General features: G+C 43.7%; 2 protein-coding genes and 1 long non-coding RNA gene across 3 annotated transcripts in view; 1 reads left to right on the top strand and 2 right to left on the bottom strand.

Annotated features, from left to right (window-relative positions):
• Window positions 1-4,977, bottom strand: part of LOC123519067 — a 45,656-nt gene extending 40,679 nt beyond the window's left edge. The window contains exon 1 of the long non-coding RNA XR_006678969.1: window positions 4,783-4,977. This is a non-coding gene — a long non-coding RNA (uncharacterized LOC123519067). The remainder of the gene's footprint in view (window positions 1-4,782) is intronic.
• A 3,481-nt stretch (window positions 4,978-8,458) lies between these two features.
• On the bottom strand, window positions 8,459-15,563 carry LOC123519031 (mucin-2-like). The gene is made up of 2 exons (XM_045280164.1): window positions 14,970-15,563; window positions 8,459-11,387 (listed from the first exon to the last, which is right to left on the bottom strand). The coding sequence occupies exons 1-2, from the start codon at window positions 15,000-15,002 to the stop codon at window positions 9,438-9,440; spliced, it is 1,983 nt and encodes a 660-aa protein (XP_045136099.1). The 5' UTR covers window positions 15,003-15,563; the 3' UTR covers window positions 8,459-9,437.
• A 3,456-nt stretch (window positions 15,564-19,019) lies between these two features.
• The window catches only part of LOC123519079, an 11,540-nt gene continuing 6,940 nt past the window's right edge, over window positions 19,020-23,619 (top strand). The window contains exons 1-4 of the mRNA XM_045280266.1: window positions 19,020-19,159; window positions 22,440-22,565; window positions 23,185-23,308; window positions 23,520-23,607. Coding sequence (XP_045136201.1) covers window positions 19,020-19,159; window positions 22,440-22,565; window positions 23,185-23,308; window positions 23,520-23,607 — 478 coding nt within the window. The remainder of the gene's footprint in view (window positions 19,160-22,439; window positions 22,566-23,184; window positions 23,309-23,519; window positions 23,608-23,619) is intronic.

The following is a 23,619-nucleotide window of genomic DNA, read 5'->3' as shown; positions in this document are numbered from 1 at the left end:
ACAATACATTATATACTAATTCTAAATATTTGGCCCATTAACAGGGCTAAGTCCTGCAGCAAATTCCTCTACAATCTGCGATCCCCATACATGGGAATCATGTTTTGTTTAACTATAGTAAATTTCTTATAAAAACTATCATGCAGCGCTATACATAATTATAAATCTAATAAATTTAAGTGCTTATCTAATCTGTTTTTAAACATTGTCAAACTAGTGCTATTTACAACCCTCTCTGGCAATGCATTCCAGAAGTCTACCACCCTATGACTAAAGAAATATTTTCTTATATCTAACCTGCAGCCTTGCTTTCTAATCTTCCTGCCATGATTTCTAGTCCTACTTTCCTCCTCTAAGGTAAAGAAAGATCTCACATCTATGTAGTTTGTATCTGAGAACATTTTAAATAACTCTATCATATCCCTCTTATACATCTCCTCTCAAATGAAAACATGTTTAATTCCTTTAATCTATCTCTATACTCCAGGCGCTTTAATGCTGGTATCATCCTAGTTGCTCTTCTCTGAACTGCTTCTAACATGTTGATATCCTGCCTATAATGGGGTGACCAGGCCTGTATGCAATACTCTAAATGGGGCCTAACATAGGAATTATATAAGCTACGCACCACTTCCTTACTTTTATAACTAACATTTCTATTTATAAAACCCAGGATCCTATTTGCCCTATTTCTTGCTTCTAAACATTGCTTTGAAAATTTCATAGTCCTGTCTATCACTACTCCTAAATCCTTTCCTTCCTCTACTGCCTCTAGCCAACATCCCTCCATCTCATAGTTAAAGTTTGTGTTGTCTTTACCTAAATGCATAACCTGACACTTTTAGAATTAAACTCCATCTGCCACCTGTCTGCCCATGCTATCAGCCTGTCCAGGTCTCGTTGTATTCTGTAATTGTCCTTTTCACCCTGTACTGCACATGCTATCTTAGTATCATCTGCAAACTTTGATACTTTGCTACTAATTCCTATATCTAAATCGTTAATGTACACCAAGAAAAGAAGAGGTCCTAGCACTGATCCTTGGGGTACCCCACTAACCACTTCCTTCCACTCAGACATTGCCCCATTTAATACTACTCTCTGTTTCCTATCAGAAAGCCATTCACTAATCCAATCAACTAACCTACCCCCTATCCCATGTAGTCTCAATTTGTACACTAGCCTCCTATGCGGTACCTTATCAAACGCCTTGCTAAAATCTAGATATATAACATCTATGCTATTTCCATCATCTAACTCCTTGGTAATATATTCTAAGATATCGAGCAAATTTGTAAGACAGGACCTCCCTGATCTAAAGCCATGTTGGGTATCTCTAATTAATCTATTCTCATTTAAATGCTCCCAAATACTACCCTTAATGATTTTCTCTAGTATCTTACATACTATACTAGTTAAACTGATCGGTCTATAATTATTCGCATCATCCTTCCTACCTTTTTAAATATTGGAGTAACATTAGCTAACTTCCAGTCCTGAGGTATCTCAGCAAACCTAAGTGATCTTTCAAAGATTAACTTAAGTGCTTCAGAAATACTGTCTACACCCTCCCTAAGTACTCTGGCATGTAGCTCATCAGGACCACTAGCTTTCCTATCGTCTAGTTCAAGAATAAATTTCCTAATAATTCCCGGTTTTATATCAATATTTTCTAAAGCTCTTAAACTACTCGTCGCACTGTTTGTAACAGGATTTCCTATTCTTTCCTAGTAAATACTGAAGAAAATTGTTCATTCAATAATTCTACTATGTCTTCATTTTGATCCACTACTACACCATCTTTTCTGAGTGGTCCAATCCTATCCTTATTTCTTTTATCACTGACCTTGTAATAACTATATAATTTTTGGGGATCTTTACTCCCAGCTCTAGCTAGTTTTATCTCTGCCTGCCTTTTACTTTTTTTTTATAACCTTACTCAAATCATCCCTGACCTGTCTGTACCTAATCAAATCTATATCTTTCCCACTTTTCTGCAACTCTCTTCTTCTCTCTGACCTGTCTACCTATCTCATGAGTCCACCATAATGGCTTCCTGTTTCTCTGCCTTATATCTTTGTAAGGGATACACTGCATCACTATACCCTTTACTACAACCTTAAAAATATCCCACATCTCCTGTGCAGTTTTATTTCCAAAACTATCTTCCCAGTTTACCTCTCCTAATAACTGACGTAACCTACCATAATTGCCTTTCTGATAGTTTGGGACTCTAGTCTTATTCACTATATTATCCCTACTGGAATTAATGATAAATCTAATTATATGATGGTCACTGTTTGCTAAAGTCTCTCCTACCTCAACTTCCTTTAAACAATGCTCAATATTTGTTAGTACTATGTCTAAAACCTTCCTCCCCCTAGTAGGTTTATCTACCATCTGCACTAAATAGTTATCCTGAAAACTTTCCATAAACTTATTTTCACTAGCATCTCCTACCATCCTCTCCCAGTTTACTGACTTAAGATTAAAATCCCCTAAGATAATTGTCTGACTAGTACACCCACTATTTATCTCATCTACCATAAGGTTGTCTACATCTGCTGACTGGTTAGGTGGTCTATAAAAAGCTCCTACTCTAATAACCTTACTTTTGTTTACTCCAACATCCAGCCATAAGGACTCTACTATGTTATCTACCTTAATACCATTAACCTGACTGGAAATGAAGGATTTTTTTTACATAAATAACTATCCTACCTACCAATTCTCTGGTGTAAATACATAATATATCCATCTACTTCATATTCTTTCCTATTTTCCCTAAACTTGTCCTCATTTACCCATGCCTCTGTGACACATACAACATCTAAGTCCTCCTCAACTATATAACTAGATAACTCGTCCTTCTTGTTCCTAAGACTCCTGGCATTTACATAAAAACATTTAAGTCCTGCTACCTTCCTAGATGTTGTCTCCTTATTTGGAATCCTGATCTTATTTTCTCCTATTTGCACCTGGAAATCTTTCCTAATCTTTTCACTATCTCTGTTTATCCTATCTAATTTATGTCTAACATCTTTCTTCTGGAATGCATTTGCTACCTCACCCCTACACTCCATCCCAACTCCCCTCCAGACATCCACTCAGCACATCCACACCCTTCCTACTCAGATGCACACCATCCCTAGCATACAAATCCCTTCGCCCATAGAACCTATCCCATACATCCACAAAGCTGACACCCACATCCTTACACATCCCTTTTACCCGATCATTCACACCAATGGCTCTAGACAACCATTCCTGCTAACATACACACGAGGCAAGATTCCTGACACTACACACCTCCTACCACTCTCCCTTATCTTGCCTAACATTTCCCGAAATCTTGCCACTAACTCCTCCGACCCACCTGCTCTGACATCGTTCCCACCTACGTGCAAAACTACTACACCCTCCCTCTCCATCCCCCCAACCCTCTTCTGCACCTCCTCACTCACTGCCTTCACACCTGCACCAGGCATACACACGTTCGTCCTCCTATCCCTGTCTTTCCCACAGAAAGTGCTATCTAAATACCTAACCTGAGAGTCACCCACCACACACACCTGAGGTGTGCTAGGCACAACCCTCCTCCTCCTCTCCTCTACCCCCTTCTCTCTCCTTTCACTCACCACAACCACCTCATTCACTCCACTCTCACTCTTCCCCTCCCCCTCCAACAAACCGAACCTATTTTCACACTCAACAGGTTTAGTCCTATCCTCCCTAACTGCCTCCGCTTTCCTTCCCCTCACAACCTGCCATCTCTGCCCATCCTGACTACTATCTTTCCCAGTCTGGCTCGCCTGCTCCCTCTTCCCCACTCTGCTCTTCTCGACAGAGGGCCAAGCCACCCTGTCGCCCTCAGAAGGTCCAACCTTCAGCCTAACACTGATTTGCTGCAGCAGACTCCCGCAAACTCATTTTTATACAATATTTGTTATCTAAAAATAACTTTTTCTTATCAAAAACAAATAAAAAAAAGTTGGTGCATTTCTTTGAAGATTGGAACAGATTAATTAAGGGTATTTCTATCAATTTTAATAGGAAAACTAATTTGAGTTATGAATTGACTAAGATAAAAACTGTCATGGAATGAATTAAACTTGCAAGTCAATGTACCACTGTATGTATATGTATATATATATATATATATATATATATATATATATATATATATATATATATATATATATATATATATATTCATTCATAGAGAGAGAGAGAGAGAGAGAGAGAGAGAGAGATACTATATACAAATTATATACAATTCAGCTTTGCATTTTCAACCAATACTCAACCTTCAACTCCAGCCATTCATCCTTAATTTACTGAACAACCTATATGATAAATTACCCTAATTTAATATTTATTGATCTTCTAAGTAAGGAACTTGGCCCCTTTGGACCAACCCATAATATAAACTAACCTAACCCAATATTTTGTAACTTCCTAACCATTTTTAGCAAATAAAAAATCTAAGGGGAAAAATGCCATTTAGCAAAAACAAGCCCCCACAAATTTTTTTTTTCAAAATATTTACCATGATTCGCTACATTTGTGGCTGTATTCGTTACATTAGCGAAAACCAAAAAAGGAACTAAACCCTACATTACAACCTAGCCCGGGGCCTGCGCTTCCGCCCCCTCTCCCTGACCCCAATCTCCCGGTTACTAACCAAACCCTAATCTTACCTAGCCTAATTTATAAGTTACTATTACAGTTTTACAACATTTGAACCCATAAATTTCCCTCACTGAGAGGGCAAGCACTCACCTGAAGCAGTCACAAACAAGGAACAACTTTGTGAAACCTCCACGGCATGTAGAGAGAACGCCGCTCCCCATGAAGGCACAAAAAGTCAAGATGAGTATCCACACTGAAGCACAAGAGGCAAGAGATCTTTTAGAAATCGCCCACAGTGTAGCTATCCCAATATGGGAGCGACTCACTCACGAGAGCATTTCCGAAGCTCCGAATGGCTAGTTGATTACTGCTTCAAAAGTTCACCAAATAAAACTTTTATCTCTATCCAGGCTTAGTGTTTCATAAAAAAAAATAAACAATCGTCAATCATTTCATAAGATAATATGATTTCCCGTTTGATTAAAAGGTGTTATTAACTCCCTCTATTTTATTTATACATATCAGGGAAGTTGAATGGAAGGAGACAGCATGAAGTCACATAATCAGTAGTTCCCAACCTTTTGGTACTCACGACCTCTTACCTAAAAGTTTGAAACCCATGTGACTCCCTACTTAGGTCTTACTATCAGCAGCTTAATCTTCCTTTTATTTTATGTGAAGGCGAGGAAAAGAAACATTTAAAAAGCACTTAAAAGTCCTGTAATTATTTATTAGCAAATTAAATCACATTAGTCCAATCTGAATCCACAAAAAAAAAACCATATATTCCTTACAATAATATTAACGTAGGTGTAGACAGAGACCACACACACACACACACACACACATATTTAATCACAACTAAACAGACACACAAGCATACGTACATGCGCGTCCAGTCAGATACTCGCTATACTGTTTGTAAACAGTTACAAACACATACACATTCACACAGGCACATTCACTCACAGGCACGCATACATACACACATAATATCACCTAATGACATTGAACTAATGTAGCACACGTTTTGTTTTGCACCGAAACAAAAAAAAGAAAACTATAAACATGAAAAATGTAATTGAGGTAAAATTAATATTATTCCAAGCTACTGGCAAGGTTACGCGATCCCCTGCCAAGGCTTCGCGACCCCTCAGGGGATCGCGACCCACCGGTTGGGAACCCCTGACATAAGTGAAGCTGACGTGTGTGTGTGTGTGTGTGTGTGTATGCCCTCACGCATTAGAGAGAGAGAGAGAGAGAGAGAGAGAGAGAGAGAGAGAGAGAGATTCTAAGATAATATGACACTTTTTAACCAGTTCAAGTCGTAAGGAAGAAGTCTTAAAAAAAAAACAGTAAAGTAATCACATAATTAACCAGGAAACAGGATAAAAGAGTGACTCCTGCACTAGCAACGTGGAATATGGGTGAGTGTAAGAAGACAGTCCTGTTCAGCGAGGCCACGAGAGTATGGCAGGAATTCATTTTCCATATTAGGAAACAACAGCATAAGATGGTGAGAGGTGAATTGTTTATATTCATTTATCTCGTTCAACATTATGTGCTTATACAGTCGGTCTATGCTTCTAAGTAATCTTTTTTTTTTTTAGCTTTTCTTTTTCTATTATCCTTGTATGTATATATAGTAGTAGTTGTTGATGTAGTTGTAGAAGGAGGAAGAGAAGAGAAGATGGAATATTAGAGTTTAAAGTAGCTCGCATGAATTTTGATTTCAATGATTTGTATATTAATTTGCTTATTTATTTAACTTATGAATCATCTTGATATAACGACTAATAGCAAAGTACATGCATGTCTATTCATGCATAAGAACCCACCACAATGCAAATACATAAATCATATTTAGCATTGATTCTCTCTCTCTCTCTCTCTCTCTCTCTCTCTCTCTCTCTCTCTCTCTGAGATATAAAGTACTTCATCAACGCATTATAGAGATATATACATTATCACGATACCACAGAGGAGTATAATTGTAGTCGCTACACTGATCAACAGCGACTGCTACGAAATATTGCACCTCCACTTACTTCGAATCCCCCCTTGCCCCCACCCACCTGCCCGCCTCAGCTTTTACGTTAATCGTACCCAAGACAGAAAGTAGCCCCACTCCACAAGAAAGTTGTTACATACCAGGGATGCCTCAGGACTCTCTCTCTCTCTCTCTCTCTCTCTCTCTCTCTCTCTCTCTCTCTCTCTCTCTCTCTCTCTCTCTGTTGTACACGTATGATAAGATGAACATTTCAGGTGTTGCATAAATTCTAAGGAAAGACCGATAGGAAAGTGGCTCGTGCTGAAAGGTTTAAAGATTCTGAGAATGTATATAATTTAAATCAATAATATTTTAAAACGCTCTCTATCTCAAATTACCTGCGCTGATGTAATTCCTTTCTCTCCTTCCTCTTAATGCACGATCCTCTTGGAGAGAGAGAGAGAGAGAGAGAGAGAGAGAGAGAGAGAGAGAGAGAGAGAGAGAGAGAGAGAGAGAGAGAGAGAGAAGAAAGAGAAAGCAGTGACTTTTTTCAGTCTTCACGTGGGTCAACCTTTCACCCGAGCGTTGTGGTGACGTCAGAGCTTGCCCTTGGCAAGGTCCTCCATAGCTAGACTTCACCTTACTACTTGTACGTACATCAGGTTTGAAGGGATGGTGGATGAAGAGATTGGATGCAAGTGACAGGTGCTGAAGTATGCGTGGCTGTCAGCTGGATGTGAGGCAGGCTTGGATGGCGTGAGGCTGCAACTCTGCTGGGTTGGGGGTGCAGCGGGGAAGGTGTGGGACGTGACCTGCGCGGAGCTGACCCTCACATGACCCTTCACCCGAGGTAGGGATCGCGCCACGAGTTTGTACAAAATGCTGGCAGGTTAATCAGGCACTAAGCAGCGCTCCTTCAACTTTCCCTTCATGACCACCAGCTACACCCGAGGCTTGCCGCCTCCGCACTCACTGGCATTCCCAGCGCCTGCAGCGCGCTCGCCATCCGTTACTGCTGCTCGCCTGGTATGATGCTAGTGGTGGTGATAGCGGTTATTATTATTTTCATAACCACTAGTAGTAGTAGTAGTAGTAGTAGTAGTAGTAGTAGTAGTAGTAGTAGTAGTAGCAGTAGTAGTAGTAGTTGAAGCAGCAGCAGCAAAATCATATCAGCAGCAATAACATTGCAAGTGTAACAGTAATTGTTTTAACGATATTGCTGCAGCTACTATTGCTATTGCTCTTGTTGTTGTTAGTAATGGTGCTGCTCTTCTTGTTGATTTGCTATTATCATCGTTGTTTCCAAGAAATTAACACACACACACACACACACACACACACACACACAGACACACCGCGTAGTGTAGTGATTAGCACGCTCGACTCACAATCGAGAGGGCCAGGTTCGAGTCCCGGTAAGCGGCGAGGCAAATGGGCAAGCCTCTTAATGTGTGGCCCCTGTTCACCTAGCAGTAAATAGGTACGGGATGTTACTCGAGGGGTTGTGGCCTCGCTTTCCCGGTATGTTGTGTGTTGATGTGGTCTCAGTCCTACCCGAAGATCGGTCTATGAGCTCTGAGCTCGCTCCGTAATGGGGAAGACTGGCTGGGTGACCAGCAGACGACCGAGGTGAATTACACACACACACACACACACACACACACACACACACACACACACACACATTGTAACAGCTGGTTAGCCACGCTGCCACACCTTCCTTTGTTTCAGGACTGCTAGCAGGAAGCCACATCTTTGATATTGTTCATCTTGATCTATATGGCAGCCATACAACGCAAGAAAATAAGGGTACTAGACCAAAGATATACAAGCACGCAGCTTAATCAGGTTTATAATGAACAACATAACTGGGATAACAGATAATACGTAGTTGCAATGCAGTTTCAGGAATGAATGTATAGGTTATAGACTATGCAACGAGCATTTATCTTTCCTGTGATAATTGCTTCCTCGCTATACCCAGGCCTTTGTATCTGCTCTATATAGAATATCAGATATATGTTTTCTGTTATATCACTTGTAGTACACTAACAGGACATCCATAATACAAAAATAGTACATATTTTATGGTACACTTCACCAATGGAACTGACGTCAGCTAAGCCACTACCGTGAATAAGCCTTGTAATCTTACGCATTGGCATTATGCTGAGAACACCACCCTCACGGAACTAAGCTGAATATATTGTGTGAAAATTATTCCCTGGTAAGCACCTCTATAACATCTATACCTACGAAAACAATAGTTAGTAGTAAACCTCAGTATACAAGCCAGCCTGTACACAGAGGAGGGTTTGACTCATGTTACAGATTCGGTTCTGTATAGATAAAAAAAAAAGAAAAAAAGAAAATACAACAGTCAAAATATAAACTATTAAATCTTTCTTATAATTCTATGTTTATTAGTTTAATACATTCTCTGTACAACAAAAGCAAGTGGGTTGAACACAAACCGAATCTCTATCATTTCGAAGTTAACTTCATCATGTAAACAAACCCGAAGAACGTCACTAAGACCAGCTTAGGTGAGTTTTCTGTTGTCGGGGTGCTGCGTGCTGATACCAGCTTCAGGGTGTAAAGGGGGAGTCCAGGGAAGCACTATGGTATCAGTGGCTACAGCGTTAACTATAAATCCAAGGCGAGTATGTAGGCGGCATGGCACGAGCTAGCAGCATGGCGTGGAGCTTGGCCGCCGAGTCGAGGCTGCGCAGTATTGTAATGAGTATTATGATGATTTACTCCTGGCAAGATCGGTGAATTTCTTGTACTTGGTTGCTGTGTTTATTATTGTCCCTCAAGGTACAGGAAACCTCAGTAAGGCAGGTGACAACTTTGTTCCGTTACAGTTTATAAGGCTCCTGCAGGTGGTGGTGGTACGGAGGGGCGGGAGAGATCGACCGGCGTGCTGGACGGGTCGATGATCGGAGGTGTGAAGAGGCGAGGACACGCTAGCATTAAACCAAGTGAGGGGACGTGCGTACACAACAAGGTGCAGGGTGGAAGGGGCGGTTTGGAGGGAAGCTGGGGTCTGGTGGTCCTTACTGAGGGAAGATTGGGGCGGCACGGTTGGGACGGGACGGGGTGAGGCGGTGGTCAAGAGAGTCTTATTAGGGGATGAAGCTATAGAATCTGTTACTGTGTTCATCACCTTGTTGCGTCCTGGTGGTAATGTGGTGCTACTCCTGTGGTGCTTCTTATGTTGGTGATGACCACACAACCACGCGTGAAAGGGGTGGTTACAAAGGTGGCCCCGTTGTGGTAGGGATGCGGGAAGGCTTCCTTGCTCCCTGGGTGGTTTCACCTTAGTTCGTGGAGTAAGGAAAGCTGGCGCAGCTACGGGTATCTTTGCAGGGACCGAGGTAGGGGCGGGGCTGCTGGTGGGGCGGGGCGATGAGCACAGGAAGCTGTGGAAGGGATGGCGACACACGTCCTGCCGGCTGGGCTCGGGCTCCGCTTGAGGTTCCGGATCATTTGACTTGCCGCGCCGCTGTGTAGTAGTGAGTTGGGGGGAAGCTGGGGATGGCGTCGGAGTGGCCCGGAAATTGTTGGAGGATAACGCTGGTGCTTCGACGGGGAAAGAGGCCGCCGGGTCAAGCACGGGGTCAGCAACTGGCTTCTGCGTGGGGCGGAGCCTTGGCCGAGGTCGGGAGTGGGGACGGGTACGGGAGATGAGTCGGGGACGGGAGCGGGAGCTAGAGGCTGACCGGTTACACAGCCAGGAATGGAAGGCATGGGTACAGGGATCAGCTCCGTCCCAACTCGGTTTAGGAAGAAGTGGGGTAGGAGTTGGCAGCGTTTGTATTTTTGAGGGAGGCCTTGACTTTGGTGGGTCAGGGGCTGGCTTGATTGACTTACCCAGAGTGGATGGTTTAGGGCGCAGCCGTGGTCTTTCGCAGCGCCAAGAGTGAAATGGGTGTGAACATACGTCGTACGGTCGAGGTGTTGTAGAAGTCTGGGGCAGGAGCAGCAAATCTTTTCTTGTGTTGGAGGCATCTGGGGAGGGACTAGCAGAGGATTGTTTAGTGGGACGTCGAATTGGAAGTGGAGTTGGGCGCTGTGTTGTTTGTAGAGCGGGGCGTGAAGTGGGAGGCGGGCTGGGTCGATGAGTTGGGTGCTGCGTAGGGCGTGGGGTGGACCTTGGAGTGGGAAGACGTTCAGGTTTGAGTCGAGAACGTGGTCGTGCAGCGGCGCTGCAGAGCCATGCATGGAACGGATGAGAACAATGATCGTAGTGAGGTTCTTGCTGCACCGCCTTGGGCCGCGCCTTGGATGGCAGAGGAGATAGTTGGGGCAAAGGTGGCAGGTTGGGGGTGGGGGGCTTTGAGAATAAGATGCTGCCGCGCCTTGGTTCTAGGGATGTGGTGGGGGATGGAGTGAGTTCTGGGATAGCTGAAGTGTTCTGAGGCACTGGTCGAGAGGGTGCCGTATCTGGAGGGAAATCTTGTCTGTGCTGAGGGACCGAAGAGGTGGTGGGTGGTGTGGGGGTCGTAAGAGCGAGGGAATGAGGAGCAAGTTGAGGATCTTGAAGTGGCAAGGTGTCCTGGGCCACGGTAATCTGCTTGCCCGTGGAGGATGTTGATGACACTCGAGATCGGGACGGGGATTCACACATCCAGGCATGAAAAGGGTGGGAACACTTGTCATAAGCAGCCGTCCCCGCACGGTGACTTGTGGCACGAGTGTGACGATGGAGAGGGAGGCGGGCGTCTCCCCATGCCGTCAGCAGCAGCAGGAAGCACGCCGTCTGCGAAAAAAAAAAAAAAAAAAAAATGAGCTGCGGTGTTGAGGTTAGTCAAGCAAGCAGGAGTAGTGGAAAAGGAAGAGGAGGAGGCGGAAGAGAATGGGTGCAGCAGTCACATGTCACGACGTTAGCTTTTTTTTTTTTTTTCCCCTCTGCGCCGGGGAAAGTTAGTCAGGTTGCCTCCTGCCCCGCTCCCCCGCCAAGCCCAGAACTCACATGGTACCCTAGCAGCAGGTTACCTACCGTGCGGCGGGGTCTGTCCCTCCCTTCCTCTCGTTGACGTCCTCATCTGCCGTACACTTTCCCCCGACAGCGACAATAACGCCAGCACGAGTTTCGCCTCTCGCGTCTCAAATCCGGTAGAAAGTCTGACCAATATAATCTCACAATCTCGGTATAAGCTTATTGGCTCCTGATTTTGCATAAATCTATTCCATGATTTCTTGGTAAAAGATTCTAGTGACTTTGATGTATAGCGCTTTTAACATAGCATAGATTTAAATGACGGGAAGTAAACATGGACTGATCGCATTCTGAGGCTGTCATGGGTCGGTGTCCTTGTCAGAGGCGAGGGAGAGGAACACGACAACGTGCCTCACAACAACTTGATGTCCTGAGAGGCGACATGAATCCAGTTCAGAAAGTTGTTTGGACCGAGTAAGGTGTGACATTATCTCTTACTCTCTCTCTCTCTCTCTCTCTCTCTCTCTCTCTCTCTCTCTCTCTCTCTCTCTCTCTCTCTCTCTCTCTCTCTCTCTCTCTCTCTCTCTCTCTCTCTCAAAAATAAACGATTATGCAAACGAGTTCCAAGCTTTGTTACCTTGATGTTAACTCACGTAATAAAAAGAAATGAGAGAGAGAGAGAGAGAGAGAGAGAGAGAGAGAGAGAGAGAGAGAGAGAGAGAGAGAGAGAGGGGAAAAAAAACAAGCTTTCTCTCGTCAGTAGCGACATGGCAGCTCATTCTCACACGAAAAATACCGATATCAACATTTATCATTGGCGTGTTGTTGAGTAGAAATGGAGAGAGAGAGAGAGAGAGAGAGAGAGAGAGAGAGAGAGAGAGAGAGAGAGAGAGAGAGAGAGAGAGAGAGAGAGAGAGAGAGAATAACTTCAAGTATTTCCTAGCCTTTTGTGTCAGTCTGAGAGATAAGAGATATCTCAGTCACATACCAGTCTGACAGAGAGAGAGAGAGAGAGAGAGAGAGAGAGAGAGAGAGAGAGAGAATGGTAATAATAATGATCTCATATCTCATAATCCCTTGCCAGTCAGTCCCAGTACCGCCTCATCACACCTGCGGGAGATGACGCAACACTTTCTCACTTGATCTCACCTGCTCATCACATAATTAAGAACCTGTTTGGACGCCTTCCCACCTGAGTGACGCCGCGTGGACTTGCTGACTTCCCGACACGAGGGAGAGATAAGGAAGAACAGCACTTGATTTAGCACATTTTCCTCTACAAATGTTCATCTTGTCGATATCCTAAGTGTAATACAGCCCAATAACTGTATCTAAGGAGGCGTAAAGGTTATCTAAAGTACTAGCGAGATGTGAGCTGGTACCCAAAGAAGAGTATCTTTGGCAAACACTTGGGTTAGTTAGTGTACGGTTTGTTAGTATAAAACTTTAGTCTCTCCAAACTGTCGAGAACATAATGAGAACTACCAAACGCAGCAGGGATAAATTAAGGCGAAATGAGTATTTTTGGTAAACGCTTTTATGGCTACTGTAGTATACGGTTCATTGGAGTTGAATGGAAAAAGGACGAAGATAATGTTTTAAATAGGTTTCTAAAATGTATGTGTGTTTGTTGCATTTAATTAAAAGGTATATAGAATGCCCGCCTCACATTTACTTGGTTAGGGTTGAGTTTATAATATCCGCTGCGGTGAAAGGACAGCTCTATGCTCGGCTCACGATATTTATTTGATTCTGGTTCTCAGCATTTTCTCGGTAGGTATAATGCTTTCTTATAAACGTAGTCGGCGTCTTACGACCTCAATAGCTAAATGTTGCTATGTTATAACTATCAAAGGAAATGTTACCACGGGAACCTGACTGATAATGTCTGTGGTCTTTAAATATTGACAATGAAAGAACAAAACAGTTAAGAATGCTGTGCTTAGTTAGGTGTTGGCTTTGTGCTTAGAATAACATCACCAGCCAACACAATATTGCCTCTCTCAATCCCAGCCAGTCAACTCTCGTCACAGCATCAGAATTCCGCAACTTTTTACGCATCAACACTCACTTGGAGCACGTGAAAAGAAAGCATTCCCACATTTACATATTTTATTGGAGAATCCTTGAGAGGCACGTCTCACTTGGCCACGGGGCTGAGGATAGTAGCAAGGAGGACAGAAGAGTTATATTCAGTTTCATTCACTCATGTGGCAGACGAAAAACTGCTGTGCTGTGTATTCGATTACGTGTTGGTGGTCTTTTGATAATATTTGTATAGTTATTATTATGGAAGTGACGTTGTTTACCTGTGCGAGTATAATGTGCCGTGTGTCGTTGAGTTACAGGGCTACAGTGTGTGTGTGTGTGTGTGTGTGTGTGTGTGTGTGTGTGTGTGTGTGTGTGTGTGTGTGTGTGTGTGTGTGTGTGTAAAATATCTAAGTATCATGTCACACACACACACACACACACACACACACACACACACACACACACACACACACACACACACACACACACACACAACTGGAATCGAACAGATGAGGGTTGATGTTTACCTGGAGCATTTAATCCACGCGACCAAAAACACTGCTTCGTCATTGTGGTTGCAGTGTCGCTTCAGGGAACGGCGTATAGAGCAAGAGAGAGAGAGAGAGAGAGAGAGAGAGAGAGAGAGAGAGAGAGGGGGTTTATGTCGTGTGGATTAAAATTGCGCATACGTGACTTACTCCTGTAGGTAAACGGAATGTCAAGGTTATTGCTACTGTGTCTTTTCTTGTTTTGGTTTGGGGGGCGGAGGTCGTGGTGCTTGGCCTGCGTTAGGCTTCTGTTCGCTACTATGCTGACCTCTGCTGGTGGCAATGGACTTAATTATTCGTTTTTTTTTCTTTGCTTTCTTTTCTCTTCTTTTTTTGTAATTTTATCTGCTGGTTATCGAGTTTGTTTGCCATTTCGTTTTGTTGTATCGGTCTTATATTAAAGTTTTGAATTTGATTGCATTACTTTTCTTTGTACAGGTCTGTTTTGTTCCTTTCTCTTACTATTGTATCCAGACCGAACTATTTCTGAAAACCTATGTTAGTTACAACGTTAGTATGTATTCTTCTCTCTCTCTCTCTCTCTCTCTCTCTCTCTCTCTCTCTCTCTCTCTCTCTCTCTGATTGCTAGTTCTCGCTGGCACTCCTTCGTAACTTTGGTCTGCATCATAAGAATTATAAAAAACAAACAACTTATCTATTGTGTGCATCGTAGTTTAAAATAAGTGTGATGAGCGTCGTGCAGGTCATGGATGCGTCAAGCCGGGCAAGGAGAGGCGGGCCGGGCGGCATTGTCACATGTATAGTGTGGGCGTGGGTTGGTCTGCGGGTGCTGTGGGTGCGGGCTTAACACTCGCTGACTCACCTGTAGGGCGGGGCGTGAGGTGGCGCGCGTCATGGTAGCGGCGCGCGGAGCATCACCAGCTGCCGGGCTGCCTGGTCATCTATTCGCAGGTCACGTGTGGGTCAAGATGTGCTCAGCGACTCGCGACTCCTGGGCGCGGATCACGCGAAGGCTGCGCTCAGGTCAGGGTCCACCATTGTGTCTTGCATGGCATCGCTGTTGCTGTGTTGTGTCTTGGGCGAGGGGACAAGCTTAAGGAGTGTATTTTGGCGAAGTGCTCCCGGCGTGTGTGTGTGTGTGTGTGTGTGTGTGTGTCGTGGCGGTAAATGTTGTATCAGTCACGTGGGGTAATTACAGGAGTCAACACAACCTTGTCACTTTGAGCGTCATGTCTCGTGCGTGAAATGCAACAGTAGTTCCATTGAGTCTCGTCCGGGCATTATGAGAAGACCTTCAGACTAGGCGAGTGTGAGGATATAAAGTTTGTGTGCTAAATATTGTGTACTTTGGTGTAAATTTGCTGGTTTGTTAGGGGTATTTCAGTTCGGTGGTGGTGGTGGTGGTGGTTGTGTGCAAGGGGGCGAGGTTCCGAACTGTGAGGTGCCCCGCGCCGGACTGCTGGCGAGGGTGGCCTGCTGCCTGGTCTGCCTGCCACTCTGCCCACACCCTCACGCCCGCCTGCGCCTTCTCTCACTCTCTCTTTCCTTCTCTTTCTCTCCGACCATCATTCGCAACCTGCTTATTATCTCTGTTTTCCTCTCTACCATTTTTTTCTTTCTCCACATTATTTATCCCTCGTTCACTTTCCTTGTGCTCACTGCGTTCGAACCATCGGCTTCAGTAGCGCGGAGACGAAAGTAAGAATGCGCAGAGGAAACATGATCCCTTCTTTTTTCCCTCTTTAATTGCAGTGTGAGAGAGAAAGACGGAAAAAAAAAGTGAGGACTACTCGTATCTCAAATTCCAGAGCGATTTCATCCTGCGCCAAATACACTTTCACTTTCAATTCCAGCGAGAGAGGGACACGCGTGGCTGGCTGGCCCTCGGACACGCCATAGTGCACCTCACCTCAGTGCCCTGTCGCTGCCTCCTCCTCCTCCTCTTCCTCCTTGCAAAATAAATGAAGGAGGGTTATCGCATCACACGCTCTCACCAACAAAGATATCAGTGGTACATAAATACTTGTATCTCATCCCACTGACATGTTAATACCGCATCGCTTTAGCAGTAACTCACATAAAGGAATGCAAGACTTGTAGTGCCACGAACCAAAGGGTAACTAATGCTTGTGAAGGTGTGATATCTTCCTGTTGCGGCAAATTATTACGTCGCGATTTCTTCACAATATGATACGTTATTGGCGTGATGTTTCGCAATCACATGACTCACGCAGAACAAAGCCATATAGTGCACAACCTGCTTTCGAAACCATCCGATCTGACGATGAAAAGATTTATTTATTTCCCCCATCTCTCTCTCTCTCTCTCTCTCTCTCTCTCTCTCTCTCTCTCTCTCTCTCTCGCTCTCTCTGGTTATTTTAGCAATAGGGGAAATGTATTTTTATGGAAGTCACGAAGGAAAGAAAACGAACGAAAAATTAATAATAACACCCTCTCTCTCTCTCTCTCTCTCTCTCTCTCTCTCTCTCTCTCTCTCTCTCTCTCTCTCTCTCTCTCTCTTTCTCTCGAGCCTATTATACCGTTATGTGCTGCGGGGCGGACCAAAATAATACTCGTACCTGCCTGCCCGCCTGCCTGCCTCCAAATACGGCCGGCCTGCATTATACTCGGCGCCCTCAGAGTAATTGGACTTATATGACACCGGCTTTTGTAACTCCACCACGACCAGCAGGAATTACACGCCTACTGATTTCTCTACGCCTTGTATCATTACTCCCTTTGTCCTGCTGCGCTTACCTCTAGTTTCTCTCTCTCCTTTCTCCTCCCTCTCCTCTCCCTCCTATTATCTCTCAGCCTCCGTGGCCAATAGAGACGTGCCTATGTTAAGGATTCGCCAATAGGTGATGTAAATGTGCGATGCTTGTTCGTAAATAAAGGCAGGCGCTTACTTTCGTTTCAAGTGCTCCTAGTGAAGTGAGTGTCTATGCGTGGAAAGTATGTGGTGGGATTCCGATGGTGTGATGAGGGTTGACTGGTCAGGTGTTGAGAGAAATGGTAATAGTTTTTTTTTTTTTTTTTGGTTTATTTATTTATCTTATTTCGAGGTATGTTTGAACGCATGATTAGGTGCAGTGTTATTATTGTTATTGTTATTACTGCTCTTGTTTTTATTTTTTGTACTGTATTGTGGTGAAAGAAACGGGTATTAGTTGTGTTGGTTTTGTTGTTGTTTTTTGTTGTTGTTGTTGTTATTATTGTTATTATTGTTATTATTATTATTATTATTATTATTATTATTATTATTATTATTATTATTATTATTATTATTATTATTATTATTATTATTATTATTATTATTATTAGTGTAATAGTAATGGAAATAATAATGGCTGTGATTATTATCAAAGTGTTACTGCTCAAATGCAACACCCGAAAAAACAACGAAGAGCAGTTACTCCTCCTCCTCCTCCTCCTCCTCCTCCTCCTCCTCCTCCTCCTCCTCCTCCTCCTCCTCCTCCTCCTCCTCCTCCTCCTCCTCCTCCTCCTCCTCCTACTACTACTACTACTACTACTACTACTACTTCTACTACTACTACTTTTTCTTCTTTATCGTCATTTTCATTATCATCAATATAATCACTAGCAATATTACTATTATTATCATTGTTGCTGTCCCTTAACTTTTCGGACCTGTGTGTATGTGTGTGTGTGTGTGTGTGTGTGTGTGTGTGTGTGTGTGTGTGTGTGTGATACCTGAGGCGGCGGCGGCGTTAAGGTAACACACAGAGAGGTCGCCGCTAAGGTCACGAGTGTAGATTCAGGGGACGTGTGATAAGAGTGTGGTGTCGAAGGAAGAAGAGCGTGACTAAACTCTCTCTCTCTCTCTCTCTCTCTCTCTCTCTCTCTCTCTCTCTCTCTCTGGGAACTTCGCTTTTAACCAGAATATCTTTTTATGGAAGTCACAAAAGAAAGAAAACGAACACGAATGAAAAATGGAAATTCTCTCTCTCTCTCTCTCTCTCTCTCTCTCTCTCTCTCTCTCTCTCTCTCTCTCTCTCTCTCTCGGGGCAGGGGGGAAGGGGCTCTCGTCCCTGCCAGTGAAAGGTCCAGCAGGCAACTCGCATTCCTCAGGTGAAGGTCCCTTGTGTGTGTGTGTGTGTGTGTGTGTGTGTGTGTGTGTGTGTGTGTGTAATGACTTGTATGTTTAATTTCTCATGGTGTCTCGTGTGTGTGTGTGTGTGTGTGTGTGTGTGTCTATGGGGATGGGGATGACTATCACCATTTATACATCCCATCGCATACACCCACCAACACACCAATCCACACACCATCCTCACACACACACACACACACACACACACACACACACACACACACACACACACACACACACACACACACACCTGCACCTAACCAAAACACACATGCCTGAGATACCTGACTGACTTTCTGAATAAGTAATCGGATAAAGCTTATATAAATTTTTTCACTTCCATTAAGCGAGCAGAGGTGAAGGGTGAGGGAAGGGGATCGAACCCTGACCACTAACCCACCTGACAAGCCGCTTACTAGTGTACGCTTTAGAGATAAGGAGAGGAAAACAGCCATGATAAAGAAGACGAATGCATAATAGGAAAACAGATAAACAAATTGGCTTATCATTTTTTTGTGTGTGTATTGTTACCTTGTTTGCTTCTTCTATCCCTTTCTAAATTTCTTATCTCCATTTTTCTTTTTCCTTCTTCTTTATTGCAAAATTTCCTTTCATCCTTTAATTTCGTCTATTCTCTTCTATTTACATCTGTCTCTTCTCTCGTTCCATCTAACTTTCTTTACTTTTTTTCTCCTTCAATCTCTCTCTCTCTCTCTCTCTCTCTCTCTCTCTCTCTCTCTCTCTCTCTCTCTCTCTCTCTCTCTCTCTCTCATGCACCTCTTAACACCACCAGAGCGCATGGCAGCTTCTGACGGCGCAGGAGGAGGAGGAGGGGGTGGTAAGGAGGCGGGAGAGGGAGGTGCGGGATTGGTGCTCCCGCCCACCACGCCCTCCGATCCTGGCACGCCGCCCACCACTAGGACCCAACACGCCCCTGGGTAAGTCAAGTGTCAGAGGGCTTGTTTATTCTGTTAGGTTGTGCTGTTGCGGTGTAGAGGAATTTAGAGTATGTCTTGTGTTTCTTTGAAGTTTGTAGGTGTGATGCTTCGCCTGTTTGCTCTACTGAAGTCTTTGTTTAACGCATACAGTACCAAGACGCGTTCTTATATTTATTCTGCTTACTCTATGGTGATTTTATACAGCTCCAGAGACTTATGTGGGATTAAAATAGTGAGGACTCTGACCATTAATCTTTTGACTTCCATAGATCCCTCCTAATGTAAATAAAATCGTCTATTCATACTAAGATTTCATGATAAAGATGTCTTCTAGTACTGAAAGGGTTAATCATTTATTTATTTGTCTTTAATGTCTCTTAATTCTTTATTTATTTGCTTATATATTTTTTTTGCTTTGATTGAATTTCATTAGACCGTTTGTTTGTCCTTATTTCCTAGACTAACTGTTTACCTATCTATCTATTTCTCTCTCTCTCTCTCTCTCTCTCTCTCTCTCTCTCTCTCTCTCTCTCTCTCTCTCTGTGTGTGTGTGTGTGTGTGTGTGTGTGTGTGTGTGTGTGTGTGTGTGTGTGTGTGTGTGTGTGTGTGTGTGTGTGTGTGTGTGTGTGTGTGTGTGTGTGCGTGTCTGTTTATGTGTGTGTGTCAATAGAGTAACTATGCATTACTACTACTACTACTACTACTACTACTACTACTACTACTACTACTACTACTACTACTACTACTACTACTACTACTACTACTACTACTACTACTACTACTACTACTACTACTACTAGAGAGAGAGAGAGAGAGAGAGAGAGAGAGAGAGAGAGAGAGAGAGAGAGAGAGAGAGAGAGAGAGAGAGAGAGAGAGACATCGGGCGCCCATGGATCTTATTATAATCCCTCCTTTATGTTTTTTTTTCCCTATCCTGACACATTTAGCATGATTTATTACCTTTAATCCATATCATAACCTTATTGTATTGTATTTTTTCACCATAAATCGCGATAAACCCGGATATTAACTAACTACACGCGTTTCATGTTTGTTGCTGTTGTTGTCGTTGATGCTGTTGTTGGTGCTGTTGTTATTTTCGTCGTCTTCGTTGTTGTTATTGTTTTCTCAGCCGGACCTTCACAGCAACACGCCACGACTTAAATCAGAAAAAGACAGGAAGGTGAAAACAACTCCCCATTTCCCGTTCATTATCCCAACCTGACCCTCAGTTAATTATACTCCAGGAGACACACGCCTCACCTTGGCCCTTCATTCACCTGTCCGGGAGATTGCACTGATTATGGGGAAATCCACAGCTCATTATTTTTACCTCTGAAGGTTTTTTTTGGGGGTGTGGGGGGAAAGAGGAGGGTAGTTTGTGTCCTGGAGGTACGGTAAGGTTGGCTTGATTAGGTGTTGTAACAATGTAGATTAGGTGTGTGTGTGTGTGTGTGTGTGTGTGTGTGTGTGTTTTTTACTCATTGGCGAGACTGAGTAAGTTTGAGTTGAGGTCAGCTTGGGTGAGGTTTATGTAAGTTACGTTCAGTTCAGGATTGAGTAAGTTTAAGTGTAGTGATGTTAAGATTGAGTAAGGCTGTATAGGATATGGTGAGATAAGATTTAGTAAGAAGAAAGGAGAAAAAAATCTTTATCTCTGTTTTGTAAGATTGAGGTTGAGTTAGGTTGAAATAATAGGGTTAAGTTATGGGATTGTTGAGTTAGGAAATGAAGGCCAAGTAAGGATGACATAAAGTCGTTGAATACTGTTGAATAAACGTGAATCAAATCAAGTCGAGGTCATACAGAATAGTAAGGTAGCTTGAAGTTAAGTTGAGCAGGATTCAGCTGAGTAAAGTTAAGATTTAGTGAGTTAAGTAACGACTAAGGTTAAATAAGATAAAGTTAAAAGTTGGGTAAGGTTAATTAAGGCTGAATGAAGTTTGAGGTAGAGTGAGTAAAGTAAGCTTGAATAGGTTGATGTTCACTCAGGAATATGTTTACAGATTAAGAGAAACTCAGAGTAATGTTGAGTAAATGTAAAGGTCCGGCATAAGGTTAAGTAAGGTTAGATAAGGTTGGGTGCGCCTTGACAAATTAGGAGACTCTTTAGATAAGACTGAGATACACTGCTCCTCACGCAGCATGATATTCCGTAGAAGCAAATGTAAAAACCAACTCGACGACCACTGCATATTTGTCTCACTACTGTGCGCGGACCAGCATATGAAAGTATAGATGCATGCTTGCCTAATCAAATAATTGTTTCCACTTACATAAATTCTTCATCTCCCCGCACAAGAATCCGGTTCTTAACAGGTGCCAAAACCTGTTCCTGGAATGTACACAAAGAGAATTTCCGCTTTCATCATGTTTTCCTATTAGATAAACTGAGTGCTGTTAGATTGGACCGATAAGATAACAATAATAAACTCGAGTCTTAACGCGTAGCTTATCTCGATAGAAGGCGAGGAAGTGGATGTATTAGCACACCATTATCTCGCCCAATATACTGCGAGGCATGGCTAATGTAACCACGTCTTTGTTTAAATGTCACAAGAAGGAAAAAGTGCTGCTCAGGCTGAAGAGAAGGCGTGAGGGAGGAACGGGGAAGAGGAGGAGGAGTAAGAGAGGCGAATGACCCCTTCACCTGCCTTCCTCTGACCCCTCCCTTGACCCTCGTCCAGCCACGCCCCTTCCCGGTATGTTCATGTGTCCACCTGGTGTCTTATTACCCCCTCTCTTTGTTACGTTTACTTGCCTCACTGCCATTACTCACAGTCATCTATTTCCTTTTCGCTAGTCCTTCCTTCCTCCTCTTCGTTAGTTTCTCCTCCGTCACTGCTTACTTCCTCGTCTTTAGTGTCTCCATTATCTCCGTCAGTATTTCTTTTTTCTTCGACAGTATCTCCTTTATTTCCTTTATTACCTCTTTCTTCCCCTTCGTCAGAGCCTTCTTCTTCTATTTCAGTATTTTCATCCCCTCTGCCTTCTTCATCAGTGCCTAGCATTATCTCTACCAGTGCTTTCTTTTCTTTCTGTAATGTCTTCTTCCCTTATTCGCCCGTGCTTTTTTTTTCTTCTCCGTCACTCTCTCTTCCCCTCTGTCGGTTTTGCTTTTTCTTCCTTTCAGTTATCTCCTTTTCTTTCGTTACTGTCTTTCTTTCCCTCCATCAGTCTGCTACTCCGTTAGTATATCCCTCTTTACCTCCTCCAGCATCTTCTTTATTCCCTCCGTCAGTGCTATCTTCACTCTCGATAATTCGTCTTTGCCACACAGGAGGCGAGTGTCCGCCGCCTCCAGCACAGCCTCGGGTGCTTCTCTGGCCTCCCTACTCGCCAAGCTTCACCACCCTCCCTCTTCAAGCCTCTCTCTAGAAGGCAAGCTGAGGATACGCGCCACACTGTGAGTTAACTGTGTGTGTGTGTGTGTGTGTGTGTGTGTGTGTGTGTGTGTGTGTGTGTGTGTGTGTGTGTGTGTGTGTGTAGGTCTTGCCAGGTTTGACGGCTGGCAAATAATAGTGAAGTATAGGCAGTTGATATGGGTGATAAAGGTGCAGAGGGGAGGGTATCGTTGAGTGGAGGTGACGGGGTTACTGATTGGAAAGGGATAACAGGTGCAGGAGCTGCTGCCTGGAGTGGTAAAGAGAAGTCATGGCGCGCTGTCGAGTCTGGTGAGGTCAAGGAGTGATTAAGTATAAGAACGATTAATAAATGATGAGGATTGTATCAGGGAGCTATCGTGGCATGAATTGAAGGATGTTAAGACAAAAAAGAACGTGGTGGAATGTTAGTGGTGGCAAGGATGTGAAAGAACGCACAAGACTAAGAGGAAACACAAAACACGTTGGTAGTAAAATTGACTTTTGACTCATTTCTGAACTTCTGACCATAACTTTGTAATTGATGATGTTGGCATAGCAACAAAACAACAACAACAACAACAACAACAACAACAACAACAACAACAACAATATCAATAGCAACACAGGATATAGTGCAAGTTGCCGTTGTGGTTTTGTCAGGGATTGCGGAAGTGACGTGTTGGGGTGCCGGTTCTCTCCTGATGGGGCGCAGGTGGGGGCAGCGCTCAGGTCCGGACAAGTCAAGCTCTTCACCATGGCCGGCACGCTTTCCTACACCCTGCAGGTAAGACGGGACAGGTGCGCCGCTAACGAAGGCAGGATCTGTTTACCTGTAGCACAGAGGTACACGTGGCTTGCTTAAAGATGGTGGAAGTATTATATGCAACACACACACACACACACACACACACACACACACACACACACACACACACACACACACACACACACACACACACACACACACACATTTGTTTTGTCTTCTTACCCACCAGGTTCCCGGCGAGGCCCAGCGCACCAACACCGCCGCCACGTCTGTCGTGTGGGTGCCCGGAGCCCAGGCTCAGACACTTATCACCACATGTGAGTGTTTGC

The sequence above is a fragment of the Portunus trituberculatus genome, chromosome 44 (genome assembly GCF_017591435.1).
Source record: "Portunus trituberculatus isolate SZX2019 chromosome 44, ASM1759143v1, whole genome shotgun sequence".
Lineage (NCBI taxonomy): Eukaryota > Metazoa > Arthropoda > Malacostraca > Decapoda > Portunidae > Portunus > Portunus trituberculatus.
The sequence above is the reverse complement of the archived record's forward strand: the minus strand, read 5'-3'. Positions and strand labels throughout refer to the sequence as shown.

Coding starts and splice junctions, on each gene's coding strand:
- LOC123519031 (XM_045280164.1), bottom strand. CDS start 15,002: ATGACGCGCGCCACCTCACGCCCCGCCCTACAG. Junction 11,388..14,969: donor CCTCACGCCCCGCCCTACAG/GTGAGTCAGCGA, acceptor TTTTTTTCGCAG/ACGGCGTGCTTCCTGCTGCT.